General features: G+C 44.2%; 1 protein-coding gene across 1 annotated transcript in view; it reads left to right on the top strand.

Annotated features, from left to right (window-relative positions):
• The window catches only part of LOC118383072 (glutamate receptor 4-like), a 50,769-nt gene extending 28,916 nt beyond the window's left edge, over window positions 1-21,853 (top strand). Inside the window, exons 8-9 of the mRNA XM_052512829.1 lie at window positions 2,406-2,540; window positions 16,746-21,853. Coding sequence (XP_052368789.1) covers window positions 2,406-2,540; window positions 16,746-16,916 — 306 coding nt within the window. The 3' untranslated portion in view covers window positions 16,917-21,853. The remainder of the gene's footprint in view (window positions 1-2,405; window positions 2,541-16,745) is intronic.
• The last annotated feature ends 651 nt before the right edge of the window (window positions 21,854-22,504 follow it).

Genomic DNA, 22,504 nt, shown 5'->3' with positions numbered 1-22,504 from the left:
ACTACTAGCTAGATCAGTGGCCAGGCAGTAGCCACTACTAGCTAGATCAGTGGCCAGGCAGTAGCCACTGCTAGCTAGATCAGTGGCCAGGCAGTAGCCACTACTAGCTAGATCAGCGGCCAGGCAGTAGCCACTACTAGCTAGATCAGCGGCCAGGCAGTAGCCACTACTAGCTAGATCAGTGGCCAGGCAGTAGCCACTACTAGCTAGATCAGTGGCCAGGCAGTAGCCACTACTAGCTAGATCAGTGGCCAGGCAGTAGTCACTGGCCAGGCAGTAGCTAGATCAGTGGCCAGGCAGTAGCCACTACTAGCTAGATCAGTGGCCAGGCAGTAGCCACTGCTAGCTAGATCAGTGGCCAGGCAGTAGCCACTACTAGCTAGATCAGTGGCCAGGCAGTAGCCACTACTAGCTAGATCAGTGGCCAGGCAGTAGCCACTACTAGCTAGATCAGCAACAGACAGGCAGTAGCCACTACTAGCTAGATCAGTGGCCAGGCAGTAGCCACTACTAGCTAGATCAGTGGCCAGGCAGTAGTCACTGCTAGCTAGATCAGTGGCCAGGCAGTAGCCACTACTAGCTAGATCAGTGGCCAGGCAGTAGCCACTGCTAGCTAGATCAGTGGCCAGGCAGTAGCCACTACTAGCTAGATCAGTGGCCAGGCAGTAGCCACTGCTAGCTAGATCAGTGGCCAGGCAGTAGCCACTACTAGCTAGATCAGCAACAGACAGGCAGTAGCCACTACTAGCTAGATCAGTGGCCAGGCAGTAGCCACTACTAGCTAGATCAGCAACAGACAGTTTGTGGAAAGGTAAAAATAACAATTATTGGACTTGTTTTATAAATGATCGGACAGTGAAACTAAAATAGATTAGTAACCAGCTGGATAGGCTTTCATTTCATTCCCAATGAATTTGGTGATCAAGCTGAGTTCCCCAAGTCGTACAGTGCTTCCTGCCATGACTAGATGGCTCTGCAGCACAGTACAGTACTTCCTGCCATGACTAGATGGCTCTGCAGCACAGTACAGTACTTCCTGCCATGACTAGATGGCTCTGCAGCACAGTACAGTACTTCCTGCCATGACTAGATGGCTCTGCAGCACAGTACAGTACTTCCTGCCATGACTAGATGGCTCTGCAGCACAGTACAGTACTTCCTGCCATGACTAGATGGCTCTGCAGCACAGTACAGTACTTCCTGCCATGACTAGATGGCTCTGCAGCACAGTACAGTACTTCCTGCCATGACTAGATGGCTCTGCAGCACAGTACAGTACTTCCTGCCATGACTAGATGGCTCTGCAGCACAGTACAGTACTTCCTGCCATGACTGACTCTGCAGCACAGTGTACTTCCTGCCATGACTAGATGGCTCTGCAGCACAGTACAGTACTTCCTGCCATGACTAGATGGCTCTGCAGCACATCTGTGTGATGTCACATACCCAAGAAGACTCAGCCAATTACCCTACGGGTGAATATTAATGACTTTTTCTCTAGGTATAGTACCAAAGGAAATTTGGTGACCAGTTCTGTCTACAACATGGCCGAATGCTTTCCCAGCCCCAATAGGCTGTCTTCCACCAAGGAAATAACACACACAGAAGCCTGCATGTGTAACAGCCCCAGACAGCTGATATATACAGCAGGAACAACATGTGTAACAGCCCCAGACAGCTGATATATACAGCAGGAACAACATGTGTAACAGCCCCAGACAGCTGATATATACAGCAGGAACAACATGTGTAACAGCCCCAGACAGCTGATATATACAGCAGGAACAACATGTGTAACAGCCCCAGACAGCTGATATATACAGCAGGAACAAAATGTTGTAATGCTTTCTCCTTTACATCCTGACCCTGCCCTACCTGATGCAACTGTCTGCCTGTGTGTGTGTGTGTGTGTGTGTGTGTGTGTGTGTGTGTGTGTGTGTGTGTGTGTGTGTGTGTGTGTGTGTGTGTGTGTGTGTGTGTGTGTGTGTGTGTGTGTGTGTGTGTGTGTGTGTGTGTGTGTGTGTGTACGTGTGTGTGTGTGCCTGTGTGTGCGTGTGTGTGTGTGCCTGCGTGTGTGTGTGTGCCTGTGTGTGTGTGTGCGTGTGTGTGTGTGCCTGCGTGTGTGTGTGTGTGTGGGTGCCTGTGTGTGTGTGTGCGTGTGTGTGTGTGCCTGTGTGTGGGTGCCTGTGTGTGTGTGTGTGTGTGTGTGCGTGTGTGTGTGTGTGCGTGTGTGTGTGTGTGTGTGTGTGGGTGTGTGTGTGGGTGTCTGTGTGTGTGTGTGCGTGTGTGTGTGTGCCTGTGTGTGGGTGCCTGTGTGTGCATGCCTGCATGTGTGTGTGCCTGCGTGTGCGTGTGTGCGTGCGTGCGTGCGTGCGTGCGTGTGTGCGTGTGTGTGTGTTTCCCAGGAGAAGACCAGTGCTCTGAGCCTCAGCAACGTAGCAGGTGTGTTCTATATCCTGGTTGGAGGGCTGGGTCTGGCCATGCTGGTAGCCCTGGTGGAGTTCTGCTACAAGTCCCGGGCCGAGGCCAAGAGAATGAAGGTGGCTCAGAACACACTGCACCTGGCTCAGAGCGCCCACAACCAGAACACCCTCCCCTCCTCCTCCTCCTCTCACAACTCACACAACTTTGCTACTTATAAGGAAGGCTACAACGTGTACGGAATGGAAAGTGTAAAAATCTAGGAGGGGTAGGAAAGAGGTTCTCACAAACCAGCCACCCTGTCAGTCAATCAGTCAGTCAGTCAATCACACCTTGCCTGTCCATCTCCTCTCCCACTCCTCCCTCTTCCCTCTCCCCTCCTCTCTCCTCCCTCCACTCCTCCATCTCCAATCTCTCCTCCCCCTCCTTTCCCTCACATCTCTCCTCATCCCTCCTCTCCTCCCCCCACTCCTCCATCTCCCCTCTCCTCTCCCATCCATCTCTCCTCCCCCTCCTCTCTCCTCTCCATCCTCATGTTTAAGAGGGGAGGGGTACGCTGCTTATTGTTAGCTACTGCTGTGTGTTTCTACCTAGTCATGCTTATTGCTGACCTTTGGCCTGTCATACACCATACTGTCACCACACACCATACTGTCACCACACACCATACTGCCACACACCATACTGCCACACACCATACTGTCACACACCATACTGTCACACACCATACTGTCACCACACACCATACTGTTACCACACACCATACTGTTACCACACACCATACTGTTACCACACACCATACTGTCACCACACACCATACTGTCACCACACACCATACTGTCACCACACACCATACTGTTACCACACACCATACTGTCACCACACACCATACTGTCACCACACACCATACTGCCACCACACACCATACTATCACCACACACCATACTGTCACCACACACCATACTGTCACACACCATACTGTCACCACACACCATACTGTCACCACACACCATACTGTCACCACACACCATACTGTCACACACCATACTGTTACCACACACCATACTGTCACCACACACCATACTGTCACCACACACCATACTGTCACCACACACCATACTGTTACCACACACCATACTGTCACCACACACCATACTGTCACCACACACCATACTGTCACCACACACCATACTGTCACCACACACCATACTGTTACCACACACCATACTGTCACCACACACCATACTGTCACACACCATACTGTCACCACACACCATACTGTCACCACACACCATACTGTCACACACCATACTGTCACCACACACCATACTGTCACCACACACCATACTGTCACCACACACCATACTGTCACCACACACCATACTGTCACACACCATACTGTCACCACACACCATACTGTCACCACACACCATACTGCCACCACACACCATACTGTCACACACCATACTGTCACACACCATACTGTCACACACCATACTGTCACACACCATACTGTCACCACACACCATACTGTCACCACACACCATACTGTCACACACCATACTGTCACACACCATACTGTCACACACCATACTGTCACCACACACCATACTGCCACACACCATACTGTCACCACACACCATACTGTCACCACACACCATACTGTCACCACACACCATACTGTCACCACACACCATACTGTTACCACACACCATACTGTCACCACACACCATACTGTCACACACCATACTGTCACCACACACCATACTGTCACACACCATACTGTCACCACACACCATACTGTTACCACACACCATACTGTCACCACACACCATACTGTCACACACCATACTGTCACCACACACCATACTGTCACCACACACCATACTGTCACCACACACCATACTGTCACCACCACACCATACTGTCACCACACCATACTGTCACACACCATACTGTCACCACACACCATACTGTCACACACCATACTGTCAACACACACCATACTGTCACCACACACCATACTGTCACCACACACCATACTGTCACACACCATACTGTCACCACACACCATACTGTCACCACACACCATACTGTCACCACACACCATACTGTCACCACACACCATACTGCCACACACCATACTGTCACCACACACCATACTGTCACCACACACCATACTGTCACCACACACCATACTGTCACCACACACCATACTGTCACCACACACCATACTGTCACCACACACCATACTATCACCACACCATACTGTCACCACACACCATACTGTCACCACACACCATACTGTCACCACACACCATACATCATACTGCCACACACCATACTGTCACACACCATACTGTCACCACACACCATACTGTCACACACCATACTGTCACCACACACCATACTGTCACCACACACCATACTATCACCACGCACCATACTGTCACCACACACCATACTGTCACCACACACCATACTGTCACCACACACCATACTGTCACCACACACCATACTGTCACCACACACCATACTGCCACACACCATACTGTCACACACCATACTGTCACCACACACCATACTGTCACACACCATACTGTCACCACACACCATACTGTCACCACACACCATACTATCACCACGCACCATACTGTCACCACACACCATACTGTCACCACACACCATACTGTCACCACACACCATACTGTCACCACACACCATACTGTCACCACACAATACTGTCACCACACACCATACTGTCACCACACACCATACTGTCACACACCATACTGTCACCACACACCATACTGTCACCACACACCATACTGTCACCAAACACCATACTGTCACACACCATATTGTCACCACACACCATACTGTCACCACACACCATACTGTCACCACACACCATACTGTCACCACACACCATACTGTCACACACCATACTGTCACCACACACCATACTGTCACCACACACCATACTGTCACCACACACCATACTGTCACACACCATACTGTCACCACACACCATACTGTCACCACACACCATACTGTCACCACACACCATACTGTCACCACACACCATACTGTCACCACACACCATACTGCCACACACCATACTGTCACCACACACCATACTGTCACCACACACCATACTGTCACCACACACCATACTGTCACCACACACCATACTGTCACACACCATACTGTCACCACACACCATACTGTCACCACACACCATACTGTCACACACCATACTGTCACCACACACCATACTGTCACCACACACCATACTGTCACCACACACCATACTGTCACCACACACCATACTGTCACCACACACCATACTGTCACCACACACCATACTGTCACCACACACCATACTGTCACCACACACCATACTGTCACCACACACCATACTGTCACCACACACCATACTGTCACCACACACCATACTGTCACCACACACCATACTGTCACCACACACCATACTATCACCACACCATACTGTCACCACACACCATACTGTCACCACACACCATACTGTCACCACACACCATACTGTCACCACACACCATACTGTCACACACCATACTGTCACCACACACCATACTGTCACCACACACCATACTATCACCACGCACCATACTGTCACCACACACCATACTGTCACCACACACCATACTGTCACCACACACCATACTGTCACCACACACCATACTGCCACACACCATACTGTCACACACCATACTGTCACCACACACCATACTGTCACACACCATACTGTCACCACACACCATACTATCACCACGCACCATACTGTCACCACACACCATACTGTCACCACACACCATACTGTCACCACACACCATACTGTCACCACACACCATACTGTCACCACACCATACTGTCACCACACACCATACTGTCACCACACACCATACTGTCACACACCATACTGTCACCACACACCATACTGTCACCACACACCATACTGTCACCAAACAACATACTGTCACACACCATATTGTCACCACACACCATACTGTCACCACACACCATACTGTCACCACACACCATACTGTCACCACACACCATACTGTCACCACACACCATACTGTCACCACACACCATACTGTCACACACCATACTGTCACACACCATACTGTCACCACACACCATACTGTCACCACACACCATACTGCCACACACCATACTGTCACCACACACCATACTGTCACCACACACCATACTGTCACCACACCATACTGTCACCACACACCATACTGTCACCACACACCATACTGTCACACACCATACTGTCACCACACACCATACTGTCACCACACACCATACTGTCACCAAACAACATACTGTCACACACCATATTGTCACCACACACCATACTGTCACCACACACCATACTGTCACCACACACCATACTGTCACCACACACCATACTGTCACCACACACCATACTGTCACCACACACCATACTGCCACCACACACCATACTGTCACCACACACCATACTGTCACCACACACCATACTGTCACCACACACCATACTGTCACCACACACCATACTGTCACACACCATACTGTCACCACACACCATACTGTCACCACACACCATACTGTCACACACCATACTGCCACACACCATACTGTCACACACCATACTGTCACCACACACCATACTGTCACACACCATACTGTCACCACACACCATACTATCACCACGCACCATACTGTCACCACACACCATACTGTCACCACACACCATACTGTCACCACACACCATACTGTCACCACACACCATACTGTCACCACACCATACTGTCACCACACACCATACTGTCACCACACACCATACTGTCACACACCATACTGTCACCACACACCATACTGTCACCACACACCATACTGTCACCAAACAACATACTGTCACACACCATATTGTCACCACACACCATACTGTCACCACACACCATACTGTCACCACACACCATACTGTCACCACACACCATACTGTCACCACACACCATACTGTCACACACCATACTGTCACACACCATACTGTCACCACACACCATACTGTCACCACACACCATACTGCCACACACCATACTGTCACCACACACCATACTGTCACCACACACCATACTGTCACACACCATACTGTCACCACACACCATACTGTCACCACACACCATACTGTCACACACCATACTGTCACCACACACCATACTGTCACCACACACCATACTGCCACACACCATACTGTCACCACACACCATACTGCCACCACACACCATACTGTCACCACACACCATACTGTCACCACACACCATACTGTCACCACACACCATACTGTCACCACACACCATACTGTCACACACCATACTGTCACCACACACCATACTGTCACCACACACCATACTGTCACACACCATACTGTCACACACCATACTGTCACCACACACCATACTGTCACCACACACCATACTGTCACACACCATACTGTCACCACACACCATACTGTCACCACACACCATACTGTCACACACCATACTGTCATACACCATACTGTCACCACACACCATACTGTCACACACCATACTGTCACCACACACCATACTGTCACACACCATACTGTCACCACACACCATACTGTCACCACACACCATACTGTCACACACCATACTGTCACCACACACCATACTGTCACCACACACCATACTGCCACACACCATACTGTCACCACACACCATACTGTCACACACCATACTGTCACCACACACCATACTGTCACCACACACCATACTGTCACCACACACCATACTGTCACACACCATACTGTCACACACCATACTGTCACCACACACCATACTGTCACACACCATACTGTCACACACCATACTGTCACCACACACCATACTGTCACCACACACCATACTGTCACACACCATACTGTCACACACCATACTGTCACCACACACCATACTGTCACACACCATACTGTCACACACCATACTGTCACCACACACCATACTGTCACCACACACCATACTGTCACCACACACCATACTGTTACCACACACCATACTGTCACCACACACCATACTGTCACCACACACCATACTGTCACACACCATACTGTCACACACCATACTGTCACACACCATACTGTCACCACACACCATACTGTCACCACACACCATACTGCCACACACCATACTGTCACCACACACCATACTGTCACACACCATACTGTCACACACCATACTGTCACACACCATACTGTCACCACACACCATACTGTCACACACCATACTGTCACCACACACCATACTGTCACCACACACCATACTGCCACACACCATACTGTCACCACACACCATACTGTCACACACCATACTGTCACACACCATACTGTCACACACCATACTGTCACACACCATACTGTCATCACACACCATACTGTCACAACACACACCATACTGTCACCACACACCATACTGTCACCACACACCATACTGTCAAACACCATACTGTCACATCATACTGTCACACACACCATACTGTCACCACACACCATACTGTCACCACACACCATACTGTCACCACACACCATATTGTCACCACACACCATACTGTCACACACCATACTGTCACCACACACCATACTGTCAGACACCATACTGTCACCACACACCATACTGTCACCACACACCATACTGTCACCACACACCATACTGTCACCACACACCATACTGCCACCACACCATACTGTCACCACACACCATACTGTCACCACACACCATACTGTCACACGCACCATACTGCCACACACCATACTGTCACACACCATACTGCCACCACACACCATACTGTAACACACCATACTGTCACCACACACCATACTGTCACACACCATACTGCCACACACCATACTGCCACACACCATACTGTCACCACACACCATACTGTCACCACACACAATACTGTCACCACACACCATACTGTCACACACACCATACTGCCACACACCATACTGCCACACACCATACTGTCACACACACCATACTGTCACACACACCATACTGCCACACACCATACTGCCACACACCATACTGTCACACACCATACTGCCACACACCATACTGTCACCACACACCATACTGTCACACACCATACTGTCACACACCATACTGCCACACACCATACTGTCACCACACACCATACTGTCACACACCATACTGTCACCACACCATACTGCCACACACCATACTGTCACACACCATACTGTAACACACCATACTGTCACCACACACCATACTGTCACACACCATACTGTCACCACACACCATACTGTCACACACCATACTGCCACACACCATACTGCCACACACCATACTGTCACCACACACCATACTGTCACCACACACCATACTGTCACACACCATACTGCCACACACCATACTGTCACACACCATACTGCCACACACCATACTGTCACACACCATACTGTAGCACACCATACTGTCACCACACACCATACTGTCACATACCATACTGTCACACACCATACTGTCACACACCATACTGCCACACACCATACTGCCACACACCATACTGTCACACACCATACTGTCACCACACACCATACTGTCACACACCATACTGTCACCACACACCATACTGTAACACACCATACTGTCACCACACACCATACTGTCACACACCATACTGTCACCACACACCATACTGTCACCACACACCATACTGTCACCACACACCATACTGTCACCACACACACCATACTGCCACACACCATACTGTCACCACACACCATACTATCACCACACACCATACTGTCACCACACACCATACTGTCACCACACACCATACTGTCACCACACACCATACTGTCACCACACACACCATACTGCCACACACCATACTGTCACACACCATACTGTCACCACACACCATACTGTCACCACACACCATACTGCCACACACCATACTGTCACCACACACCATACTGTCACCACACACCATACTGTCACCACACACCATACTGTCACCACACACCATACTGCCACACACCATACTGTCACACACCATACTGTCACCACACACCATACTGTCACCACACACCATACTGCCACCACACACCATACTGCCACACACCATACTGTCACACACCATACTGTCACCACACACCATACTGTCACCACACACCATACTGTCACACACCATACTGTCACACACCATACTGTCACACACCATACTGTCACCACACACCATACTGTAACACACCATACTGTCACCACACACCATACTGTCACACACCATACTGTAACACACCATACTGTCACCACACACCATACTGTCACACACCATACTGTCACCACACACCATACTGTCACACACCATACTGTCACACACCATACTGCCACACACCATACTGTCACACACCATACTGTCACACACCATACTGTCACACACCATACTGTCACACACCATACTGTCACACACCATACTGTCACCACACACCATACTGTCACACACCATACTGTCACCACACACCATACTGTCACCACACACCATACTGTCACACACCATACTGTCACACACCATACTGTCACCACACACCATACTGTCACACACCATACTGTCACCACACACCATACTGTCACCACACACCATACTGCCACACACCATACTGTCACCACACACCATACTGTCACACACCATACTGTCACACACCATACTGTCACACACCATACTGTCACCACACCATACTGTCACCACACACCATACTGTCACACACCATACTGTCACCACACACCATACTGTCACCACACACCATACTGTCACACACCATACTGTCACACACCATACTGTCACCACACACCATACTGTCACACACCATACTGTCACCACACACCATACTGTCACCACACACCATACTGTCACACACCCTACTGTCACCACACACCATACTGTCACCACACACCATACTGTCACACACCATACTGTCACCACACACCATACTGTCACCACACACCATACTGTCACACACCATACTGTCACACACCATACTGTAACACACCATACTGTCACCACACACCATACTGTCACCACACACCATACTGTAACACACCATACTGTCACCACACACCATACTGTCACCACACACCATACTGTTACCACACACCATACTGTTACCACACACCATACTGTCACCACACATCATACTGTTACCACACACCATACTGTCACCACACACCATACTGTCACCACACACCATACTGTCACCACACACCACACTGTCACACACCATACTGTCACACACCATACTGTCACCACACACCATACTGTAACACACCATACTGTCACACACCATACTGTCACCACACACCATACTGTCACCACACACCATACTGTCACACACCATACTGTCACCACACACCATACTGCCACACACCATACTGCCACACACCATACTGTAACACACCATACTGTCACCACACACCATACTGTCACCACACACCATACTGCCACACACCATACTGCCACACACCATACTGCCACACACCATACTGTAACACACCATACTGTCACCACACACCATACTGTCACCACACACCATACTGTCACACACCATACTGCCACACACCATACTGTCACCACACACCATACTGTCACCACACACCATACTGTCACCACACACCATACTGTCACACACCATACTGCCACACACCATACTGTCACACACCATACTGCCACACACCATACTGTCACCACACACCATACTGTCACACACCATACTGCCACACACCATACTGTCACACACCATACTGTCACACACCATACTGTCACCACACACCATACTGTCACACACCATACTGTTACCACACACCATACTGTCACCACACACCATACTGTCACACACCATACTGTCACACACCATACTGTCACCACACACCATACTGTCACACACCATACTGTCACCACACACCATACTGTCACCACACACACCATACTGTCACACACCATACTGTCACCACACACCATACTGCCACACACCATACTGTCACCACACACCATACTGTCACACACCATACTGCCACCACACACCATACTGTCACCACACACCATACTGCCACACACCATACTGTCACACACCATACTGTCACCACACACCATACTGTCACCACACACCATACTGTCACCACACACCATACTGTCACACACCATACTGTCACACACCATACTGTCACCACACACCATACTGTCACCACACACCATACTGTCACACACCATACTGTCACACACCATACTGTCACACACCATACTGTCACCACACACCATACTGTCACCACACACCATACTGTCACCACACACCATACTGTCACACACCATACTGTCACCACACACCATACTGTCACACACCATACTGTCACACACCATACTGTCACACACCATACTGTCACCACACACCATACTGTCACCACACACCATACTGTCACCACACACCATACTGCCACACACCATACTGTCACCACACACCATACTGTCACCACACACCATACTGCCACACACCATACTGTCACACACCATACTGTCACCACACACCATACTGTCACCACACACCATACTGTCACCACACACCATACTGTCACCACACACCATACTGCCACACACCATACTGTCACCACACACCATACTGTCACCACACACCATACTGTAACACACCATACTGTCACCACACACCATACTGTCACCACACACCATACTGTCACCACACACCATGCATTTACTACACACTACATTTACTACATACTTTATTACAACATACTGCATTTCCTACACACTGCAATTACTACATACTGCATGTACTACATACTGCAATTAGTACATTGTCTACATACTGCAATTATTATACACTGAATTTACTACACACTACATTTACTATGTACTACATTTACTAAATACTGCATTTACTACATACTGCATTTACTACATACTGTACTTCCATCATACTGCATTTTCTACATATTGCATTTTCTAAGTACTGCATTTACCACATACTGCATTTACTACATTAACTACATACTGCATTTTCTAAGTACTGCATTTACCACATACTGCATTTTCTAAGTACTGCATTTACCACATACTGCATTTACTACATACTACATTAACTACATACTGCATTTGCTACATTTACAACATTTACTACATACTGCATTTATTACATACTGCATTTACTACATACTGCATTTGCTACATTTACTACATACTGCATTTACTACATACTGTATTTACTACATACTACATTTACTACATACTGCACTGCTACATGTACTACATACTGCACTGCTACATTTACTACATACTGCACTGCTACATTTACTACATACTGCACTGCTACATTTACTACATACTGCACTGCTACATTTACTACATACTTACTACATACTACATGTACTACATACTGCACTGCTACATTTACTACATACTACTGCACTGCTACATTTACTACATACTGCATTCACTGCATTTACTGCATTTATTGCATTAATACATTTACTACATTTTCTGCATTTATTGAATTTACTACATTTACAATATTTACCACATACTACATTTATTACCTATACATTTACAAAATTTACTGCATTTACTTCATTTACAACATTTACCACATGCTACATGTATTACCTATACATTTACTGCATTTACTACATTTACAACATTTACCACATACTACATGTATTACCTATACATTTACAACATTTACTACATTTACAACATTTACCACATACTACATGTATTACCTATACATTTACAACATTTACTACATTTACAACATTTACCACATACTACATGTATTACCTATACATTTACTGCATTTACTACATTTACAACATTTACCACATACTACATTTATTACCTATACATTTACTGCATTTACAACATTTACCACATACTACATTTATTACCTATACATTTACTGCATTTACTACATTTACAACATTTACCACATACTACATTTATTACCTATACATTTACTACATTTACTGCATTTACTACATTTACCACATACTACATTTATTACCTATACATTTACTACATTTACTGCATTTACTACATTTACCACATACTACATTTATTACCTATACATTTACAACATTTACTGCATTTACTACATTTACCACATACTACATTTATTACCTATACATTTACTACATTTACTACATACTACATTTACTACATTTATTAAATGCTGCATTTATTCCATACTACATATACGTTTACTGTATTTACTATATACTACATATATATTTTCTACATGTACTACTTTTACTACATTGACTACATACTACATTTACTACATACTACATTTACTACATTTACTACATACTACATTTACTACATACTGCATTTACTACATACTACATTTACTACATACTACATTTACTACACACTACATTTACTACATACTACATTTACTACATACTACATTTACTACATACTACATTTACTAAATACTGCATTTACTACATACTACATTTACTACATACTACATTTACTACATACTACATTTACTACATTTACTACATACTACATTTACTACATACTACATTTACTACATTTACTACATACTGCATTTACTACATACTACATTTACTACATTTACTACATACTGCATTTACTACATACTACATTTACTACATACTACATTTACTACATACTACATTTACTACACACTACATTTACTACATACTACATTTACTACATACTACATTTACTACATTTACTACATTTACAACATTTACCACATACTACATTTATTACCTATACATTTACAACATTTACTACTTTTACAACATTTACCACATACTACATTTATTACCTATACATTTACTACATTTCCTACATTTACAACATTTACTACATACTGCATTTACAACATACTGCATTTACTACATACTGTATTTACTACATACTACATTTACTACATACTACACTGCTACATGTACTACATACTACACTGCTACATGTACTACATACTGCACTGCTACATTTACTACATACTGCATTCACTGCATTTATTGCAATTAATGAATTTACTACATTTTCTCCATTATTGAATTTACTACATTTACAACATTTAACACATACTACATTAATTACCTATACATTTACTAAATTTACTGCATTTACTACATTTACAACATTTACCACATACTACATGTATTACCTATACATTTACTGCATTTACTACATTTACCACATTTACTACATTTATTACCTATACATTTACTACATTTACAACATTTACCACATACTACATTTATTACCTATACATTTACTGCATTTACTACATTTACAACATTTACCACATACTACATGTATTACCTATACATTTACTACATTTATTAAATGCTGCATTTATTACCTATACATTTACTACATTTATTACCTATACATTTACTACATTTATTACATACTACATTTCCTACATTTACTGCATTTACTACATTTACTGCATTTACTACATTTACTGCATTTACTACATACTACATTTACTACATTTATTAAATGCTGCATTTATTCCATACTACATATACGTTTACTATATTTACTATATACTACATATATATTTTCTACATTTACTATATACTACATTTACTACATACTACATTTACTATATACTACATATATATTTTCTACATTTACTATATACTACATTTACTACTACTACATTTACTACATACTACATTTACTACATACTACATTTACTATATACTACATATATATTTTCTACATTTACTATATACTACATTTACTACATACTACATTTACTACATACTACATTTACTACATACTACATTTACTACATACTACATTTACTGCATTTACTACATACTGCAATTACCACATACTACATTTATTACATACTGCATTTGCTACATTTACTACATACTGCATTTACCACATACTACATTTATTACATACTGCATTTACTACATTTACCACATACTACATTTACCACATACTACATTTATTACATACTGCATTTCTAGATTTCAACATACTGCATTTCTACATACTGCATTTCTACATTTTACATATCTATACATTTATATTTCTACAGCAAGTGGAGCTGACCCTGACCATTGCATTTTTTATTTTGTGTGTGTGTGTGTGTGTGTGTGTGTGTGTGTGTGTGTGTGTGTGTGTGTGTGTGTGTGCGTGCGTGCGTGCGTGCGTGCGTGCGTGCGTGTGTGTGTGTGTAGATGACATTTACAGATGCCATGCGGAGTAAGGCCAGGCTGTCCATCACGGGGTCCTCTGGGGAGAACGGGCGTGTTCTGACCCCTGACTTCTCTCACCCTCCTGACTTTCCCCGCGTCCCCTACCTCCGACCAGGACTACCCATGAGCCTCAGCATGACTGACCTCTCCTGACCACTCCCTCACAGTGCCTTACAGCCAATCAGATCACAGAGAGCTGCCGGCCAACTCCACATCAACCCATCACGTTTTTCAGAGGACTGGACTTCCTTCCCGCCCTCTTCTCTGATTGGGCAGACAGCTCTGGGCTGGTGATGTCATCACTCTTCCCCTCTAATCTCTCCCGGGAAGTGAAAACAACCAACCACGGCACACCTATCCATTTCCATAGTGACCAGCTCTGATTCAAGCACACGAGACTTCAGCTGCATCAGACGCGATTTTATAAAGCAAGTTGATCAACTTCACAGGGGAAATAATTATATTTTTTAAGTATTTTCAAAAGCTTCCATTTAGTAGAGTGAGTCAATATGATCGCCTGTATACTCCGACTTCACTACCGCTCTGTACATAGGACTAGTTATAACAATAATAATAACAATAATGTTATATTAATTATATGAATAATAACTATAATAATGATGATAATAATGCTTGCTCTGAACCCTAACCCCTGTTTTCACTAGAGACATAGTTTGACCTCTGAACCCTAACCCCTGTTTTCACTAGAGACATAGTTTGACCTCTGAACCATAACCCCTGTTTTCACTGGAGACCTAGTTTGACGTCTGAACCCTGACCCCTGTTTTCACTAAAAACCTAGTTTGACCCTAAAACAACAGATGGCACTGAGGCCAGAAACTAAAAATAGACATATATGGCCCATGAACAACAGACATACTGTATATGGCCCATGAACAACAGACATACTGTATATGGCCCATGAACAACAGACATACTGTATATGGCCCATGAACAACAGACATACTGTATATGGCCCATGAACAACAGACTTTGGTCTTTATATGGACAAAAGACAGTGCCATAATAGAGTACCAATGCCAAGTACAGGAGAGTGCCAAAAGAGGGACTTGAACCAATGAGCTGGTTCAGCCAAAAGAGGGACTTGAACCAATAAGCTGGTTCAGCCAAAAGAGGGACTTGAACCAATAAGCTGGTTCAGCCAAAAGGACGAGAACCAATAAGCGGGTTCAGCCAAAAGGACTTGAACCAATAAGCTGGTTCAGCCAAAAGAGGGACTTGAACCAATAAGCTGGTTCAGCCAAAAGGACAACAACCAATGAGCTGGTTCAGCCAAAAGGACGAGAACCAATAAGCTGGTTCAGCCAAAAGGATGAGAACCAATAAGCGGGTTCAGCCAAAAGGATGAGAACCAATAAGCTGGTTCAGCCAAAAGGACTTTAACCAATAAGCTGGTTCAGCCAAAAGGACTTGAACCAATAAGCTGGTTCAGCCAAAAGAGGGAGTTGAACCAATGAGCTGGTTCAGCCAAAAGGGGGACTTGAACCAATAAGCTGGTTCAGCCAAAAGGACGAGAACCAATAAGCTGGTTCAGCCAAAAGGACGAGAACCAATAAGCTGGTTCAGCCAAAAGGACGAGAACCAATAAGCTGGTTCAGCCAAAAGGACAAGAACCAATAAGCTGGTTCAGCCAAAAGGACGAGAACCAATAAGCTGGTTCAGCCAAAAGGACGAGAACCAATAAGCTGGTTCAGCCAAAAGAGGGAGTTGAACTAATAACCAGCTAATGCACAGTGACTCCCTCTAAATTCCTGATTACTTTACTACTGAACTCTGATGAAGATGATGATGGTGGTGGTAATGATGATGGTAGGGGTGATGATAATGGTAATGATGCTGATGATAATGATGATGGTAATGATGCTGACAATGGTAATGATGATGATGATGATAATGTTAATGATGGTGATGGTAATGATGGTAATGATGACGGTGATGGTAATGATGGTGGTGATGGTAATGATGGTAATGATGGTGGTGATGATGATGATGATGATGATGATGATGTGTTTACTGTGCTCTACAAGCAGGACTAGTAGGGACATGCATGATGGTGATGATGATGATGGTAATGATGATGATGATGATGATGATGATGATGATGATGATGATGATGATGATGATGATGATGATGATGATGATGGGACATGCATGCTTATCTCTGCACCACATTTCTGTTCTGACCCAGTTGTTATTGTCACTGAAGACTCCGGTCACTCAGTCAGCCTCACAGGGGGCCACTTCCCTATTAACATGATGTATAGGTCAATATTACACATTGATTTATTATAGATACTGATCACTTTTATATTATCTACCAAGCTGTGTTAGCACTGGTGATGCTACTAGCGCTTCAACGCACTGGATTTAATGTATATATATCACTAAGTGGAGAGAGAGACAGGAGAGAGAGGAGAGAGAGGAGAAAGAGGAGAGAGAGGAGAGAGACAGAGAGACAGAGAGAGGGTGTGTGTGTGTGTGTGTGTGTGTGTGTGTGTGTGTGTGTGTGTGTGTGTGTGTGTGTGTGTGTGTGTGTGTGTGTGTGTGTGTGTGTGTGTGTGTGTGTGTGTGTGTGTGTGTGTGTGTGTAGGGTTAGATTGAGGATATGGTTCTTGTTGCACACAGAGGACTCAGCACAAGCAACCTCTACACAGACATAGATATACACTACACTAGATCAATACAGCTGTTTTCTATAACTCTATCTCTATTAAAACCAACACAATAGTGCAAGGTTTTACATGTGTTCTACTCTACTACATACCAACGTCATCTAACCTGTACAGAACTCTCTCTGGGGACATGAAGTCCCTCTCTTCTCTGTCTGGCCTGGTGACATCACGCGCTCTTCTCTGCCACCTGCTGGACACTCTACACACTGCTGCCAGACAGAAGAGAAGTGTGGCCCGTGTCTGAAATCTGTCTTTCCCTACTACATAATGTATACTAATCATACTACATACTATTTAGAATGTAGTGTTTGGTATAAATATATTCAGTAAGCAGCATGTCAACATCCTACCCTCATCCACACTGAGAAGGCTTCATCTAATCAGCAATTGTGTTGGTTGATAGTCAGTCCTCGGATCTCATCAACTGATTATGAAAAGACCAGTCTCTTCCTCAATATTCAGTGAATTCTACTAGATAAGGACCAGTCTCTTCCTCAATATTCAGTGAATTCTACTAGATGAAGACCAGTCTCTTCCTCAATATTCAGTGAATTCTACTAGATGAAGACCAGTCTCTTCCTCAATATTCAGTGAATTCTACTAGATGAAGACCAGTCTCTTCCTCAATATTCAGTGAATTCTACTAGATAAGGACCAGTCTCTTCCTCAGTATTCAGTGAATTCTACTAGATAAAGACCAGTCTCTTCCTCAATAGAGTTCAGTGAATTCTACTAGATAAGGACCAGTCTCTTCCTCAATAGAGTTCAGTGAATTCTACTAGATAAGGACCAGTCTCTTCCTCAATATTCAGTGAATTCTACTAGATGAAGACCAGTCTCTTCCTCAATATTCAGTGAATTCTACTAGATGAAGACCAGTCTCTTCCTCAATATTCAGTGAATTCTACTAGATAAGGACCAGTCTCTTCCTCAGTATTCAGTGAATTCTACTAGATGAAGACCAGTCTCTTCCTCAATATTCAGTGAATTCTACTAGATAAAGACCAGTCTCTTCCTCAATATTCAGTGAATTCTACTAGATAAGGACCAGTCTCTTCCTCAATATTCAGTGAATTCTACTAGATAAAGACCAGTCTCTTCCTCAATATTCAGTGAATTCTACTAGATGAAGACCAGTCTCTTCCTCAATATTCAGTGAATTCTACTAGATGAAGACTAGTCTCTTCCTCAATATTCAGTGAATTCTACTAGATGAAGACCAGTCTCTTCCTCAATAGAGTTCAGTGAATTCAACTAGATGAAGACCAGTCTCTTCCTCAATATTCAGTGAATTCTACTAGATAAAGACCAGTCTCTTCCTCAATAGAGTTCAGTGAATTCAACTAGATGAAGACCAGTCTCTTCCTCAATATTCAGTGAATTCTACTAGATAAGGACCAGTCTCTTCCTCAATAGAGTTCAGTGAATTCTATTCAATAAAGACTAGTCTCTTCCTCAATATTCAGTGAATTCTACTAGATAAGGACCAGTCTCTTCCTCAATAGAGTTCAGTGAATTCTACTAGATAAAGACCAGTCTCTTCCTCAATATTCAGTGAATTATACTAGATAAAGACCAGTCTCTTCCTCAATATTCAGTGAATTCTACTAGATAAGGACCAGTCTCTTCCTCAATATTCAGTGAATTCTACTAGATAAAGACCAGTCTCTTCCTCAATAGAGTTCAGTGAATTCTACTAGATAAGGACCAGTCTCTTCCTCAATATACAGTGAATTCTACTAGGTAAAGACCAGTCTCTTCCTCAATATTCAGTGAATTCTACTAGATAAGGACCAGTCTCTTCCTCAATAGAGTTCAGTGAATTCTACTAGATAAAGACCAGTCTCTTCCTCAATAGAGGAAGTGAATTCTACTAGATAAAGACCAGTCTCTTCCTCAATTGAGGAAGTGAATTCTATTAAATAAAGAACAGTCTCTTCCTCAATAGAGTTCAGTGAATTCTACTAGATAAAGACCAGTCTCTTCCTCAATAGAGTTCAGTGAATTCTACTAGATAAAGACCAGTCTCTTCCTCAATAGAGTTCAGTGAATTCTACTTGGTGAAAAGCCCAAATGTGTATAACATTTAAAACTCTACATTTTCACCCTTTTTATTTCCATACCCATCTGCCTAATGTTTAGAACGCCAGTAGGGATATTCGGACACGCCCCCCGACTGTCATGTCCTCGTTTTCAGAGTTCTGTGTTCAGATGATCAGTACCTCACCTCTACAGGTGTGCGTTCTTTCTTTCTTCTATCTAAACTGTTCCTGTGTGTTTATATATAACAAGGTTATAATTAAGAGTCTCAAAGTGTTTTGGAACTGGACTGTGTGCCATCTGACTGATTTATTTTTAGGGACTGTTTTTAAATAAAGATTGCCATAAGCTTCTTCATCCTGTTTCATCCACTGTATTTCACATAGCCACACACAGGCACCCACTTATGCACACACACACACACACACACACACACACACACACACACACACACACACACACACACACACACACACACACACACACACACACACACACACACACACACGCACTCTCTACTCTTAGGCTGTAAATAGCTGTAGTCTGCAGTGTGTCTCTGCTGCAGCTGACAGAGTAAACTACTGTTAGACTATCAATACACTCTGCAGTGTAGAGCAGTGAGTCTCTCAGCTCCTAACCCCAACACTATCTATCATTACTATCTATCACTAGCTATCAACACTATCTATCGCCAGCTATCATTACTATCTATCAACACAATCTATCACCAACTATCATTACTATCTATCAACACGATCTATCACCAACTATCATTACTATCTATCAACACTATCTATCACTAGCTATAATTACTGTCTATCTTTACTAACACTGGCTATCAACACTATCACCAACTATCATTACTATCTATCACCAACTATCATTACTATCTATCACCAACTATCATTACTATCTATCACTAGCGATCAACACTCTATCACTAGCTATCAACACTATCACTAGCTATCAACACTATCTGTCACGGTTCATGAATCCACTGCCTCTCTC

Source organism: Oncorhynchus keta, unplaced genomic scaffold, assembly GCF_023373465.1.
Source record: "Oncorhynchus keta strain PuntledgeMale-10-30-2019 unplaced genomic scaffold, Oket_V2 Un_contig_9363_pilon_pilon, whole genome shotgun sequence".
NCBI lineage: Eukaryota > Metazoa > Chordata > Actinopteri > Salmoniformes > Salmonidae > Oncorhynchus > Oncorhynchus keta.
Note: the sequence above shows the minus strand (reverse complement) of the source record. Positions and strands in the feature narration are given on the sequence as shown.